The sequence below is a fragment of the Neodiprion pinetum genome, chromosome 7 (assembly GCF_021155775.2).
Source record: "Neodiprion pinetum isolate iyNeoPine1 chromosome 7, iyNeoPine1.2, whole genome shotgun sequence".
Lineage (NCBI taxonomy): Eukaryota > Metazoa > Arthropoda > Insecta > Hymenoptera > Diprionidae > Neodiprion > Neodiprion pinetum.
This window is the reverse complement of record NC_060238.1, coordinates 9,772,325-9,789,872: the sequence shown is the minus strand read 5'-3', so window position 1 is coordinate 9,789,872 and position 17,548 is coordinate 9,772,325. Positions and strand designations below refer to the sequence as shown.

General features: G+C 40.8%; 1 protein-coding gene across 1 annotated transcript; it reads left to right on the top strand.

The window, feature by feature from the left end:
- Positions 1–6,877: 6,877 nt before the first annotated feature.
- LOC138191257 (uncharacterized) lies at positions 6,878–8,323 on the top strand. The gene has a single exon (XM_069137788.1). The coding sequence runs from the start codon at positions 6,878–6,880 to the stop codon at positions 8,321–8,323; it is 1,446 nt and encodes a 481-aa protein (XP_068993889.1).
- The last annotated feature ends 9,225 nt before the right edge of the window (positions 8,324–17,548 follow it).

The following is a 17,548-nucleotide window of genomic DNA, read 5'->3' as shown; positions in this document are numbered from 1 at the left end:
CATGGGCAACCCGAATTGTTGTGCGTATGTGTCGTTGTTAAATTTAAAGATTGCCGAATCAAAACAAATGTTTAAGGCTTTAACAAGTTCAGTGAGTGGGATTGGACTCTTTTTATCTAGAGAGGCCCAACGGTTTTTTACTGCGAGCATAGCGAGATCTATAGGTACATTGGTAAATAGAGATATTACATCTAGTGATATTAAAATATAATTGTCTGGAATAATCAGTTTATTTATTGTTTCAACCAATGTGAAGCTATCTTTGACTCTGGAGGTAGGGGGGGTGATATTTGTGGTGAGCCATGAATTAATTAGCTTAGATAAGGCGTAAGTCGGGCTATGAACAAAAGAAACTATAATTCGTAATGGGATTCCTTCTTTACGGATTTTAGGGAGTCCATATGCACGTGGGGGAACACTGTTATAGGTAGCGATGCATCTGTGTATGCTTTTGTTTATTAATTTGGAATTGAACCAATTGAAGGTGAGTTTGTTCACCCTGGTCTGTAGGGTGTTGCAGAGGCCGTATCTAGCAATTCTATAGGTGTTAGTGTCCGAAAACTGTTGTCGCATTTTGTTATTGTAAGTCTCTCTGTGCATGGCTACTGACGTATTGCCTTTATCCGCTTTCAAAAACATGATGTTCGGGTTGTTTTTTTTTTAAAACATGGTATCACGAATCTTTTTGTTTGGGACAAAATTATTGCTGTTGTTTCTAGGGTTCTTTGGAAAGTTAAGAACTCTGTTACTAAATTCTGATCTTACTTGGTTTCTTGAATCGATTGGGAAACTCGTTATTTTTGCTTCAAAATTAGAGATGAGATTGAAAACAGGAAGATCGCGATTATTATATGGGCGTCCAAATTTAGGACCGACTTGTACTACTTCAGCAACGTTGTCAGGGATATGAGTGTCCGTTAGATTTACTAACCAATTATTTTTTCCATTTGAAAGTTCGTTGTGGTTGTTGGAAGGTTTTATTTGAGCCAGCAACATGGTGAATTTTTTGATGTTACGATTTTTGATAGAGTTGAACTTATCATTTTACATCCGATATTGAGTATCAAAGAACTTTTTTCCAGAAGTGCTCCCCAGTTTTTGGTTGGTTCGCTTGGTTAAGTTAGTCAAAATCTTTTCAGAATTGATAATATACATATGCACGTCATTAATTTCTAGGTTGAGTAAAGATAGTTCGAAATTAATTGCTAATTGTTTGGCTTTGGTTTTAGAACTTGACAGATTGAAATTAATACTGTGAGAGGTTGTCCTTGAGAAACTCAAGTGTTTAGGCATTATTCTTTGTTTCTTACATCGAAGTAGAAAGATCCTGTGATTCTTCATCCTCGACATTTTTTCAGCTGTGCGGATCCAACGACGTAGGTAGTCAGCTGTCGCTTTCCCGTGTGAAAGCTCGATGTTGTGAATATAGCCCATGTTTTAAACTATTTTAACTACCATAAACCCTTTCTTTAAACCTTTTAATACATTGACTTATAGACAGAGAAGATACATAGTTTTTTTTAATTAATTACTTCCATATTTTTAACACCTATACTTTTAACAATTGCAGAAGTCGACAACGATTATTGTCATTCTAGTTGAAGAACCTGCGCTCGCCAAACGGTATTTTACGATTCTGACTTGTATCTTAATCCTCTTTCCTATAAAAGGTAAATTACTCTTTAAGTTTTATCACTTTATAATCATAACAGATATTTAATATGTACTCACTAATCTACAATAGACAATAGCTTCAATAGTATTACATCTATAGTAATTAATGTCTTATTGTATATTTAAAAAAAATTTTTTGTTCTTGACAGTCCAATAAAAAAATTAATCGTTCTGAGGAGTGCCCATATCCGGGCCGAAACGTTAACGAAAATACGTTATACATTTCTATGACCGCTCGCCAAGACTCAATAATATACCTGTAAAATTTACAGCGAAGTCAAAGGTGTCGCATTGGACGAAAAAATAATCTCCATTTTTTTGCTGTAAATAGCCTTTCTGATGCCATAAAAAATATAACATATATCGCATTGAATAGTCCATGTAAACACAAAACTTTTTTGTATTCCAGCTTTTTTGTCCGACTTCGATCATGCATGATATACGGCTTTAAAGAAAGAAAAAAAAAAAAAACATTTCCGAAACGAGTAAATGTAAAAATCTGAAAAAATTCACACAGAGTACCTTCAAATAGTACTTATACTATATAACCAATTATGGAACAGATCCGAGAGGATAAACAAAAAAGTGGACGAATTGGCGGAGACTGATGTACCCATATTCCAAGCTTTGAGGATGGTTTTCAAAATTCGTTCTTACGGCACCAAACCTTATCACGTCCTGATTACCGAAAACTACAGTGAAGTTCGGCACGTAAATTTGAAAGAATGAATACAAGTCAAGTATCTAAATCCTGTAATCCTCAGCACATACATGACATGTTGCTACATGGTTTACTTACTAGGGGAGACCGCTTCCGTGACCTCAACTGCCGTGGCATCGTCGGGCACGGGGGGATTCAGCGAAGGTGGTGCCATATCTATTCAGAGTAGTAGCTTTACAAGGCCGGTTCTGAGTACAAACACCTTCTTTACCGACCAAGCCGCCTATCCGTCGACCAAGCCGCCTATCCGTGCATCCCAGACGCAAACCCTTGAAGGTTACCCCCACTCCCGTATGATAAAACGTGCTCTGCCAACCGCTCGTCGGTGAGAAAATCTCCCAAATGACTATGATCGTTGGTGAAAAATCCTCCAAATGACCATGATCGTTGGTAAAAAATGTCTGAAATTGCCGTGGTATCACCCCTTGTGATATACATTGTGCTTTTTGTCGGTAAAAAAAATCATACCATCGAGCGGGATCGATAACTGCATTGCCGAGCGCACTCCGTGAATCCTCAGGCGTTCGAACGGACCCCGTGGATCCTCGAACTTTCGACCGAGAATCCTGAACGGCCTTGAACGAATCTAAGCTGACGAACAATTCGTCCAACGAGTTTCGACTTGTCGGTGAGCGGCCTGCCGACAACGGTTTGCGGTGCGACGTTGAGTTCGTGAGCCGTGTGAAGAAGCCGCCTCGACCCTGAAAGATTCTCGAATACTTATGCTGACAAACAATGCGTTCGAGAAGTTTCGACTTGACGGCGTACGGCCTGCGGACAACGGATTGCGGTGCGACGTTGAGTTCGTGAGCCGTGTGAAAAAGCCGCCTCGACTCTGAACGATTTTCGGAATCTTAGGCCGACGAACAATGCGTTCGACGAGTTTCGACTTGACAGCGAGCGGCCTGCGGACAAGGGATTGCGGTGTGACGTTGAGTTCGTGAACCGTGTGGAGAAGCCGCCTCGACCCTGAACGATTCTCGGATACTTATGCTGACAAACAATGCGTTCGACAAGTTTCGACTTGATGGCGAGCGGTCAGTGGACAACGGATTTTTTTTGCTGAACAATACTGTATACGGCTGTTCACGAATTTTTGGCAATGTGTGAGTCACGTCGTTGCTTGCCCATAAAAGGGACCGTGCCAGCGTAGAGTGGTCAGTCTAGAGCAAGCTTTGCAACTCTATCTTTGTCAAGTGCGTGATCGAAAGAAGAAGAAACAAACATGGATTCCGAAAAGTATTTGAAATTAATACAAATCATGGAAACGGCGTTCAAGATTTTAACTGAAAAATCGTCACCGGCAGAGATTGCAAAATGGATTCGATTCGGAACCCAAAATACCAGGTTTCTGAATAAAATCTTACGCAACAATGCCTCAACGATCAGGGAGAAGAGAAGAATTTTGACTTTCAATTGAAATTCTGAAATCGTTGACAGCCAAATTTCAAATATTTCAAAAAGTGGGTGACGGATTACGAAGACGACGAAGAAGCGATCGAGTACGGTGGGAAGATTTGGAGACAGCTTTCGAGAGTCGAATTCGAACGGGAGCCGTCATCAATCTACAACACAAGGACTTCAACAGATTTCTCGAAGATGCCAAACACCTCATCGTTGTCAAAATGAAGAGAATGCTACAAAAGGCTGGAGGTTTAAAAGCCAACTGCATCTTGACCTGCAAATTTGGTGTAACAAAAAACGCCGAATTTGTTGAAGAAATGAAATATTTCAATACCAGAAACCAGATCATCCTCCAGCCAGCTGACATACACGGGTGGTTCGAAGAGCACGCGAGACAAAAAATGTCAAGCAAAGTCGAAGACTTTCAAGAGAATGACTCTGGATGGTCGCTGACTGAAATACTCAATTTGACTGTGAATATCAACATGTACGTGCCACTACGAGGCGGTGTGTTCACATACACACCACTACCCAAAGATATTCAAGATAAAAAGGCTGTCATCAATATCCGTAACAGCGACTCATATTGCTTTCTATGGTCGGTCACCGCAGCCCTCTTTCCAGCCAACAACAACAATTCCAGTAAAATTACTTCATATACGCATTTCAGCTCACAAGGGACCTTACAGGTTGTCACTCACGGATTTTGATGGGTCTCAGATATGTTGTAGAGGGACCTACCCCGAGTACGTGAGTACAGGGATTTTGTTCAACGGCTCATAGTTTTCGATAAAAATCGTTCGGAAATTTAAGTCGTACCTATTATACCGGTAAAGTAATATAATTTCCAAGCAAGCGAGCGCAGCGCAGTGGGCAACGTTCAAGTCCCGCGCTATACTTTTTTTTTCTCACGAAATACAAATAAATTGAATGGACTGTGCAAAATCGTCTAATTATTTATTATTATTTTATTTATTATTATCATTAGACTTTTTTTAATTTTTTTTATATTAAAAATTTTTTTTAAATTTTTTCATTTAAAAACTTTTTTAATTATTTATTATTATTTTATTTTTCACACAGAAAAAAATTATCACAGGAGGAGAAATTATAATATCCTTCACAAGAAGTTTTTGATTATAATATGAATTTTAAAACGGTCGGCCCATTATTTTGAATATAATACCATAGTCAGGTTTGCTACTTGCGATCCCCATCCCCACTTATACCCCATTCCTTTGTTATACGAGCCCTAACGGTATTTTGGACGTTGAGCAGTCAGACGATGCCAGTCCTTCGCAGGCATCAGTTGTGTGAATAAATACGTTGGGTATAACGTCGCTACGAAAAATAAAATAATAATAAATAACTAAAAAAAGTTTTTTAACGAAAAAAATTTAAAAAAAATTTTGATAAAAAAAAAATAAGAAAAGTCTAAAAATAATAATACATAAAATAATAATAAATAATTAAATGATTTTGCACAGTCCATTAAATTAATTTGTATTTCGTGAGAAAAAAAAAAGTATCGCGTCGGACTTGAACCTGGGACCGCCAGAGTCGGAGCCGTGAATCTTGCCCACTTGGGTACGCTCGCTTGCTCGGGAATTATATTACCTTACCCGTCTAATAGGTACGAGTTGAATTTCCAAACGATTTTTCTCGAAAACTATGAGCCGTTGAAAAAAAATCCCTGTACTCAGGTACTCAGGGTGGGTCTCTCTACAACATATCTGAGACCCATCAAAATTCGTAAGTGACAACCTGTAAGGTCCCCTTCTCAGTGCTACTATACGACGGTTTGCATTTTCCAATGTCTTTAGACCAGATTTCAAGATTTGAAAAACTTGAGACACTTTCAATTAACGTTTATGGTATAGATAGTACGGAGAAACAAAAGCGCAGTGAAATTGTACCCATTTATTTGAGCCGAAACAAGTCTGATAAACCTACAATCCATCGTTTAGTAATAGAGACTGAAAACGACGATGACGATGATGATGATGATGACGATGGTATGGAAAATATTAAAAAGAATGTAACACATCATTTTGCATGGATTCGAAATTTGTCGAGATTAACAAGTTCCCAAATTTCCAAACACTCACATCAGACGTGGTTGTGCGATAGGTGTCTGTCTCATTTTAATTTCGAAAGATTCTGTTGGAGCACCGAGTTGATTGCATGAATTTGAACAAAACCAAAGTTATCTTACCAGCAGAAGAGGACAAGATTCTCAAATTATTAAATTTCAAACATAAAGAAACCGTTCCATTCCGCGTTTACGCAGATCTAGAATATTTACTGCAGCCCACTCTTAAAAACTTTGGGGAAAATAGAACAATTTATCAGAAGGATCTTCCGTATAGTATAGCTTACTATCTACATTGTGCGTTTGACGATTCGGTTTCAAAATTCAAAACTAATCGCGGAGAGACTTGCATCCAATGGTTTACAAACGCGTTAAAGGAATTGGCGTACTCGTTAGAGGGATATTACAAGACTGTTGTCCCCATGGAAGCGCTAAATTTCAATCAGATCAACCAATTTGATTTATCGATGGTCTGTCATATTTGTGAAAAACCGTTTACACCCACAAACGTGAAACATCGTGATCACTGTCATTTCACGGTAAAGTACCGTGGTGCTGCTCACTGCGGCTGTAATCTAAATTACCAAAACTCGCACACTATCCCAGTGATATTCCACAATCTGTCGGGGTACAATTCGCATTTTATGATCGAAGCACTGGCAACGTCATTCGAAGGTACTGTTAAACTTTTACCTGTTAATAAAGAAAAGTACATTTCCTTCACTAAATTCGTTGAGGGGACAGATATAAAGTTTAGGTTCATTGATTCGTACCGTTTCATGCCCAGTAGTCTTGAGAAATTAGCAACGTATCTCGGTGATGATCAAAAATCAATCACACTAAAATTTTATCGTAGCTAAGATAAATTTCAGTTATTGATCAGAAAAGGAGTGTTCTCATACGAGTATATAGACAGCTGGGAGAAGTTCGAGGTCAGACCTTTACTATCCAAACAACAATTTTACTCAAAATTAAATGATCGGGATATGTCAGACGACGACTATGCACATGCATGTGAAGTTTGGCAAACCTTTAACGTTCAAACTTTGGGAGAGTATTTGGACTTGTATTTACAGACGGACGTGTTCTTACTAGCCGACATTTTTCAAAATTTTCGACAGAATTGTTGGACCATGTACAAACTGGACCCATTACATTACTACACAGCGCCCGGTCTGTCGTTTGATGCAATGTTAAAATGTACAGGCATCGAGCTTGAGCTTATAACCGACATAGATATGGTTATGTTTATCCAGATAGGTATTCGAGGTGGTGTGTCACAGTGCTCGAACAGATACGCAAAGGCTAACAACAGGTACATGGGGGAGGCATTCGATCCTGAGGTCGAAGAATCTGATCTCATCTTCTTTGATGTTAATAATTTGTACGGTGCTGCTATGAGCTTTGCTCTGCCGTGTAATTCCTTTGAATGGGTGTCAGGTTTCAGAGAGTGCGACGTTCTTGCCATTCCGAACGAAACGGAGTTTGGTTGCATACTGGAGGTAGATTTGGAATATCCTGAGGAGTTGCATGAAACTCATAAAGATTTACCATTGCGTCCGGAGCACTATGTACCTCCGATTTCGAACAATAAACAGCCGAAATTGATAATCACGCTACTTTCCAAGAAAAGCTACGTTTTTCACTATCGCGTTTTAAAACAATGTTTGGAATTAGGCTTAAAATTACTCGAAATTCACAGAGTTCTCAAATTCAGGCAAACCCCGTGGCTCAAAAATTATATAGATTTGAATACCGATTTGCGGAAAAAATCTCACAACGAATTCGAGACAAATTTTTACAAACTGATGAACGACACAGTTTTCGGCAAAACAATGGAAAATGTTAGGAAGTATAGAGATGTCAGGCTGATCATGGAATGGGATGGAAGATACGGTGCTAGAGCTACCATAGCCAAACCTAATTTTCACAGCTGCACCGTTTCCCACAAAGAGATAATTATTGTCGAAATGAGTAAAATGAAAGTCAAGTTGAATAAACCATTGTATGCAGGTTTCTCCATCCTGGATCTATCTAAAACATATATCTACGATTTTCATTATAATTATATTAAACGGAAATTTAGCAACCGAGCAAAATTCATGTACACCGATACCGACAGTTTGATTTACAACTTTACCGTCCCCGACGTATACGAATATATGAAGGAGGACTTGCATAAATTCGATACGTCTGATTATCCGCTTGATAACGCTTATGAAATGCCTCTAGCGAACAAAAAAATCCTCGGCTTATTGAAAGACGAGGATAACGGGAGAATAATGTTGGAATTTGTGGGATTAAGAGCAAAATTGTACGCATTCCGAGTCTTGGGAGATGAGAAAGACAATAAATGTGCCAAAGGTGTCAAAGGATCAGCGTTGAGAAAAATTAACTTTCATCGATTATTTGGAATGTGCTTTGAAACGTGAAAATTTGTCTAGAAATCAGCATTTAATATTAAGTCGAAAGCACGAGGTATACACTGTAGAACAGCAGAAAGTGGCACTGAGCTGGCATGACGACAAGCGGATCGTGTTTCAAAACACAACCGACACGCTTCTGTGGGGCTACAAGCCTGCACCTTAGCTTTGTAATTACCGTATCTTAATGTATGTAGGATTTAATTTATAACTGTACCATGATATATAAAATAATATTATGTAGGATAGTGAATACGAACGCTCCGAAATATAAAAATTGTACAGCGATGCATATGTCTGTCGATTGTCTAAAAAATAAAGATGCATACTTGTTATGTATCAGGTATGAGATGAAGAGGCACATCCGTTTTTACAAAAATTCATTTATTCAATGTTACAAGTCCGATTCGTTTATCCAACTGTTGTGTGTATTGTCAAAACCTAACCATTCAATATGTATTTTTCTTCCACTCTTCTTGAGCACCTTCTCCACCAGATAGATATCCGGATTTTCAACCTTGAGGAGCTCTTCTTCGTAGAAACCACCAGCGATGGGTTGATCTCGGTAGTCTTTGAGCTTGTACGTCACAGGATGAGTGTTTTCCACTCGACTTAACGTTAATATTTCAGTCGTCCAATTGGGAGTGTAACCTTTTTCGAAGACATTTTTGAATTTGCTGACTCGAACTTTGTCGCTGGATTAGAATTTTGCCGATATGGTAGGTTTCGCTTGAAGCCCTCCGTACGCCTGACGTAATAACAGCCTTTCGTTCAGAACGGTGACATCCGACGGCTTCATTCGTATGGTTCGGTGTTTGGCGTTGTTGTAAGCCGAAACAAAATCAGATAAGATATCGAGCCACTTGAAGTTTCCTTTCGTACTGAACCCTTTCCACATTTGACTTTTGAGCGTGCGAATGAAGCGTTTGTAGATCGAAGCCTTCAAATTACTGTACGTGGAGTAAAGTTTGATTCCATAGCGTGACATGAGAGATTCGAATTTCGAGTTGTGAAATTCCGTTTCTCTGTCGACGTGTAAATTTTTTGGTATCCGTTGTTGGACAAGCACAGATTCCATTGCCTTCGTAACATCATTTCCAGACTTGCTCTTTATCGGTATACCCCACGCGTACTTTGAAAAGTTATCAATAACTGTGAGCATGTACTTGTAGCCTTTGTTTTGTCTAGCGTACAACATCATATCAACATGATTCGCCTGCCAGGTCTCGTCGATACCGCGCACGTCTACACGTCGACGCGGGTAATTCCGGCGTGCAGGCTTATGCAGTTCCGTCACCAGTGCTTGCTTTTTCTTGTTCATATTCCAAAGCTCTTAGTCTGATGTCCAACTTGAAAATGATATCTGCGTTTCGAATTGACAGGTCTCTGCCTGTTTCAAAGTCTGTGTAAAAGGTATCCAAGGCTTTCTCCGTAGTGATCTCCAAAGCTTTGATCATTTGATCGAGGTTGTCGATTTGTTTTTGCAGCACGTTGAATTTTCGTCTTAAGATTTTTAAAGTTACAGCATTGTTCGGCTCTGCGGGATCTGCGACATTGCACAGTCTGTTTTTCGGTATATCGTCATGCCCGTCCGGTGTTATTTGAAACCCGACACCCGGAGGACCGCGAGTGCTTAGAGCTGTGTTTTTATTCAGCTGACGTCCAAACACGTCGACGCTTATCTCGTAAATGATTGCAGAGTCGACGAGAATTGACTAATAAATGATTCCGGCTTTACGTAATTCTTTGAGAATCGACATAATTTCATTGTTGTGACTTGTGTTCCCAGCCGCTTGAGATGCCATAAGCAAACGAAGACGTTCCACCAGCTCGTTAGCGTCGTCCCAGAAAATATAATCTGTTTCAACACCTTGTCGAGTAACCCAAGCCTGAGGTAGCAGAACACCTTTGCCCGTACGCTTCGACATCCGTGACGATGGTGATACGCCTTTGCCTGACGTAGAAATATTGAGCAGCTCAGCAATTGAATGTTTAAATTTGGTCTGAATTTGCTCTGAGCGTTTCGTATGGGCTCTTTGGCGCTATGGTACTTTCTGTGAGCATTTGTTGCGAGAAGGATATTTCTGTAATTCTCCTTGTCGTTGCGGGTAACGTGAGCGCTGTTGGGCATCTTTTTAAACAGCAGCTCCAGCTATCCCTGAGTTTTCGGATAGAGCGTACCGCCTATGCGAACGGAATCGCGCTCGAAGCTTATCGGTTAGTCACCAACCATCAGCCCGGCAGAAGAAAGACTTCGTACTCCGTACACGGTATCTAACTCGTGCTGTCTTTTTTATCGTTGAGCATCTCAAGATATTCATTTTCTGATCTCACCGAAGATTCGGTGACAGTTTGATCCTCTTCCTCTGCAGTTGCAAAAGAATCTTCTGCTTCCATTTCGTTTTTCTGCTCATCCTTCGTTTCAGTTTTGAGTTCTTCCTTCACCTCTTCTTTGACAAGTTTCGTGCCGCGAGAAACATCGACTAATTCCTGCAGCGGGGTTACCACAGGTTTGAAGACATCCTTCATTGTTTCCTGCAGCGACTCTTTTCCCGTCTTGAGGATTCTGTGCTTACAACGAATCGTATTACTCGCTTGAGCGATACGATGCAAGACTTCTTTTTCCTTACGAATTTCCTGCATGTTGACACAACTAGTTCTGGAAAGCTACTGTTTCGTCGCCTTCGAAGATCGTGTGTTTTATTCTTTTGTCATGTTTATAAAATTGTCAAATCCCTTCTTAAACCGACCATTACCGAGCTCTCTATCCTTGTAGATCACTACGAACCCATATTTGTCACCGTTCCAGCATGCCGCACACAAGTCTTTAAAATCTACGTACGACATATCGGTGTTTACATGATCGTTGTACACATGTCTCAGATTCATCTCGTCTTCTTTCAATAAGATCAGCGAGTTGGTGTTGGCGCGCACGAGATGCTTAGGGATTCGAGCGTACGTCTGACAAAGATAGAAACAGTCTACATCGTGATGTCTACCCATACAAAAGTACGCGCGTATTTTATCCCGCTTCTCGCACGCTACGTCATCGAATATCATGATCGAGTTAGGTTGCATCTCGTTCGGTGCAATGACGTGCTCATGCTCGTTAAAGGGGTAATACTTAACACCGTCGACATTTTCGAGCTCTTGACTCAGAAACTTATATTTTGGTTAATTGAGATGTGTTGAGTAAACGTACAGGTTTTCGAACCTCAAACCGTTCGGATGCGTTATAAGCGCAAATAATGCGTTGGTTTTGCCACAGTTGGATGGTCCGCAGAATACTGCACGCACACTACTCGGCAAAAATTCGCCATGACGTTTGTTCCGTTTTGTACTCTGCTGCGTAAATTTGTCAAAATTCATCACGGGCAGCTTGGTCGATTGTGTCTCGAACCTCATCTCGAACGTGACTGGCTGGATTTTCTATAAATGCATCGTTTATAACAACTTTCTCTCGGTCGCAGAGCGGACATGATTGTGCACACACGTGATCGCAAGCGATTCTCAAAAAAGCGATCAAGTGGGAAAGGTTTGGTAAATAGCATTATCAACAAACTCCTGATCGAATTACACGTTCCTGGTTACCAATACTGCGGTCCTGGTACGAAGTTGACGAAAAAACTTGCGAAAGGCAATGCCGGTATCAATCCTCTCGATGCAGCGTGTAAGGAACACGATAAAGCGTATTCGAAAAATAGTGAGAACCTTGAAGCTAGAAGCGTCGCGGATAAAATATTAGCCAAAAAAGCCTGGAAACGGGTTCTCGCATAGGACGCAAATTTGGGTGAGAAGGCAGCCGCTTCGGCTGTAGCTAACAGGATGAAGGTGAAAACAAAGTTAGGCATGGGGTGTCGAAAACCAAAGAACGTTTCCTTGAACAAAATTATACGAGCGGCAAAACAGTCTATGATTCGGAGCTATGACGCGAAAACTAGCATTAGGTCTGCACGCAAAGGTGCTCGAGAAGCTGTGAAAAAAGAAGGCGGTAAACACAATGTCCGATCACCGCGCGTTCTATCGGTACCCTTAAAAGTCAGCGGATTTCTACCTTTTCTCATACCTATTTTTGCCGGTCTTAGCGCTACGGGTGCATTAGCGGGGGCTGCTGCGGGTGTAGCAAAGGCTGTAAACGATGCGAGCACGGCTAAACGAGAATTGGAGGAAAGCAAACGGCATAACAAAACGATGGAAGCGATCGCCCTAGGTAAAGGTCTCCAACTCAAACCTTATAAAACGGGGTTCGGTCTTCATCATTCGAAAAACTAAGTGTGAAGCTACCACGCCGAGCGTTGACCAACTGGAATTTGCTGAAGTATGCAAAAATCATGAAAATTCCATACTTCCGAGGTGTCTTTATGCGCAACGAAATGACCAAAACCGGACCGCGTGAAAACAAGACAGCTGTAGTCAATTTCGACGATAAAGATGGCCCTGGGACACACTGGGTTGCACATAAGAAATGCGGCAACGATGTAGTTTACTTCGACAGTTTCGGTCATCTTCAACCTCCGTTAGACCTCGTGAAATATCTCGGTGTTGGTAGCGTTAAGTACAACGACGAAAGGTATCAGGATTACGGTACATTCGATTGCGGACACTTGTGTCTGAAGTTTCTAAGTGATGAGCTATATGAACATGACACGTAATTTAATAACGTCAGTCGAGCACTTGCAGTCATGGATGATTCGTTTACATCAACGATATCGGGAACGTCTTCGATTCTCGAAGCGCAATATTTTCCTCCGATCGAACTTGCTCTAAACAGAAATTATGTTCTCGGTCTCGTTGAACTGTTGACCTTCAATTCCATTCCCAACGTTGATGTCGGTCACAATAAAATATACGTAGCCGATAAGGTAGTCACTATATCCACTGGCAACTACGAAATTGAGGATATTGAAGAGTATGTTCAAGACGCGTTAAAAAATACCAATATTGAAATCAGCATCAAGCTTAACAACAATACGTTATGCAGCGAAATAAATGTAACCGTATCGTCAATTCAGAACCTAACGATTCTATTGGTCAGCTTCTCAGATCTACACTGCGCGTATTGACAGCTAACCAAACTCACCATTCGGATATGCCTGCAGCTATTCTCAAGGTCAATGCATTGCGAGTCGAATGCAGCATTACAACGGGCGCCTACGTCAACGAGCGCAAAGTGCATACTATTCACGAATTTTTCCCTATCGTTCCGCCAGGATATAAGATCGTGGAAGTACCGTCACACATCATTTACCATCCGATCACCGTCAAGACCATTGATCACATACAGCTTCGGTTAGTCGATCAAGACGGAGACCTCGTTAATTTTCGCGGAGAAGTTTTAACTGTGAGACTGCACATCAAATCGCAATAAAGGATGGGTATTGTATGTAACAGATTGTCCAAAAACAGTTATATTAGTTAGTCAGCATGTCCCGATCAAGTCAGTCATCGATCGATTCCCGAACCGCTAACACGTCGACACGTGGAGTTTCTGATAGCTTTGGGTCTAAAGCTGACACCTTTTGGAAAACGAATTTCCGACAAATAAAACTGTAATTCTGCTGTTTCGTTGCCTGCTAAATACCATGGAGGAGGAAATCTTGAGCATTCAAACACCTGTAGTTTTCGACGAATCAATCGCCCACCAAGAAATACACGCACACAAACCGTACGCATCGTCAATTTTCAACAACACCGATGAGATTCGAATCACCGTTCAGAATTAGGATTCATGCGTATTACCGAGCAAGAGTTCGCTGCATATTTCTGGAAAATTGCTCAAATCGGACGGCACTGCAGCGGCGATCACAACTTCAGTCAATAACGCCATCTGCCATTTGTTCGAAGATGTACCGAACGAACTAAACGCTGTAGAGATTGATAAATGTAAAAACGTTGGTCTGACCAACCTGCTGAAACGTTTCGCTTCGCTCAACCCTGGTCAAAGTTGGCTTATGGAAAATGTTGGATGGCTCGATGTTCAGGAAACGAAAAAATTAACTGATGTTGATGGCAACTTTGATTCAGTTATTCCCTTGAGCATGATATTGGGCCTCGCTGAAGACTATCGCAAGATCATCGTTAACGCGAAACACGAGCTGATTCTTACAAGATCAAAAAGTGATTTAAATACCATCGTTCAAAATCAAGACGACGAAGACCTTAGAATCGTGATTGATCAGGTGGAATGGTTAGTACCGTATGTGAAGCTCTCGGATCAACAAAAAATCACACTGTTGAATTTCATTGAGAAAGATACACCTGTCTCCATGAGCTTTCGCAGTTGGGAGTTGTATGAATATCCTTTGCTACCGGCAACCACGAAACACGTTTGGACTGTAAAAACGTCCACCCATTTGGAAAAACCGCGATTTGTCATGCTCGGTTTTCAAACGAATCGAAAAAACAAAGCCGGCAAAAATGCCAGTCATCTTGATCACTATAATATTACTGACGTCTAGCTCTTCTTGAATTCCGAGTATTATCCGTACGGTAACCTGAACTTGGACATGAGTCACAATCGCTTTGCATTACTATACGAAATGTACGCAAACTTTCAAGCCACCTGTTACGGCAAAGAACCCGAGCCTCTGTTGACGAAGAGCGAATTTCTACAGTACGAACCTTTGATTTTCATCGACTGTTCGAAACAAAACGAGGCTCTGAAATCAGGACCGATAGATATCCGCATCGAATTTGAGGCTAAAAATAACTTTCCTATTGGTACATCTACCTACTGCTTGATTTCACATGATCGTATAATTGAATATAACCCGCTGAGTGGTGGGGTGAGGAAATTGGTATAAAAACCTTGAACATTGTGACAATCGATTCAGTATTTTTCACAGTGGGGTCCATAGTCGACGTACAAGGATTCAGAAGACCGGGTCCCGGTTTTACACCAAAAGAGTTGGCAGTTGTGTCACTCGACGAACATACCAACCCGTCAATTTTTCCCTTCGAACCTCCGTACGATTGGAATTATTTACTCGCTCCATTCAAAAGCGAAAATTTATAGCTGTCACGAAATTATCATGGACTATCCTGGGAAAGTGGTGATTTACCTTTTGAGAAGCTTGACTTCACCATCAAATGTATGTCGCTACGTGATGCTTCAACAGTTCACGTAAAAGGTTTGGAGAAGAAAAGTTGGCTGCAGAAAATTCTGGGTGAAAAAGTTGATGTCGTTGATTTGATGGATTTGGGTCGTCCGTCGTTGCAGAAATTGAATAAAATGTCGGATACGAATTTAAACTGTACGCATCATGCTATATTACATCCAAACTGTGCAGCTCAAAACGTATTGTTACTGCGAAATTTTTTACTCAAACGCAAAAGACAATCGGTATCTACTCGAACATTTATTTATTCCCATTGCCTGAAGCATGGGTACGATACCGTTGAGTAAGAAACATGTAATTAAATTCATATATCAGCATTATGAATTTCATGTAAAACTGTGATCTCAAGTTGTTTTTTTCAATAAAATATCTTTTATCATCAATATCAACCGTTAATTCAGAACCTCTGTCCTGCTAGTCAAGAGTTTATTTCAGAACCTTCCAGAATTCAACGTCGCACCGAAATCCGTTGTCCGCAGACCGCTCACCGTCAAGTCGAAACTCGTCGAACGCGTTGTTTGTCAGTCCAAGTTTCCAAGAATCTTTCAGGGTCGAAGAAGCTCTTTTTCACCGTCCCGGACTGCTTGCTGTCAAGTCGAAACTTTTCGAACGCATTGTTTGTCAGCCTACATTCTTTCAGGGTCGAAGCAGCCGCATACAAATTCCAGAACCTTTTAGAATTCAACGTCGCACCGAAATCCTTTGACCGCATGCCGCTCAATGTCGAGTAGAAACACGTCGAATGAATTTTTTGTCAGCCTAGATTCGTTCAAAGCCGTTGCATCAGCCTTCCAACGTCGTACCTTTGCCCTCGAAACCTCTCGATCGCCGGAGAATCTTCTCAAACCTTCTGGAAGCTCTCAAAACCTGACACAGCCAGGATTCGCGGTCGAACGTTCACAGATGCACGGGGTCTGCTCGAATGTCTGAGGATTTATGGAATGCGCTCGGTAATGCAGTTATTGATCCCGCTTGATGGCGTGATTTTTTTTACCGACAAAGAGCACAATTTATCCCACAAGGGGTAATACCACGGCAATTTCAGGTATTTTTTGGCAACGATCATGGTCATTTGTAGGATTTTTTACCGACGATTATGGTCATTTGGAGAATTTTTTTACCAACGATCATGGTCATTTGGGAGATTTTCTTACCGACGAGCGGTCGGCAGAGCATGTTTTATCTCACAAGAGTGGAGGTAATTTTCAAGGGTTTGCGTCTGGGATGCACGGATAGGTGGCTTGGTCGGCGGATAGGCGGTTTGGTCGGTAAAGAAGGTGTTTGTACTTAGAACCGGCCTTGTATAGTTAGAGTTAACATAAGATCATTTATTCGTAGGTTGCGGAGGTATAGATACATTGTAAGCGACCTATTTATGCCAGTAAAATAAGCGATGATTTTGACCTGAAATCACAATCCTTGCAAAATTAAGGAACAAACATTGATGATGTTCAGGACAATATGGAAGAAGATGTTGCTACTACCATAACACCACGGGTGAAAATGAATATTTCAAAACTATCGTTCAAGTGACGTTAAAAAACGCTATTTTTTCCAACATGAATTGCATAATTAGTATGGTTTTTCGTGAATATTTTATCGAATGATTCCAAATGTTGGGTCGGAGTTTGAAAAAAATTTCATGAAATTAAGAAGTCCTTTTAATCTCTGTGAATCTCTCTAAAAATACTTCTCAACGCTCTCAACAGGATCTGTAAAATATTTTCTTAATTTACTGGCCTCGATAATTCATCTTCAACCAATTCCGTAATAATTCTTATTTTCAATTTTTTAGCGAAAAATTTATTTCTCTTCAATTTGTTGATTAATTCGTGAATCTATTTCTACCTCGAAATCATTTCACCTATTGCTGCCTGATCATCAGCCATAGTCTGGTGTGTACCACGATTTATTCGGACTAACTGTATGACTAGCTTCTGCGTTCGGCACGGGTCTGCGCTACGGTCATTTCGCTACATTGCGCATGCGCGTCCGGCGCCGGTAGCGCATCGGCACCTGTTACATTTGGACCATGCAGTGAGCAGGATGGCCGGCGAGAGGCAAGGTAAGTGCCATTTGTTTCCATTAGAGGCATCACACGATTCCTCGTCAAGAA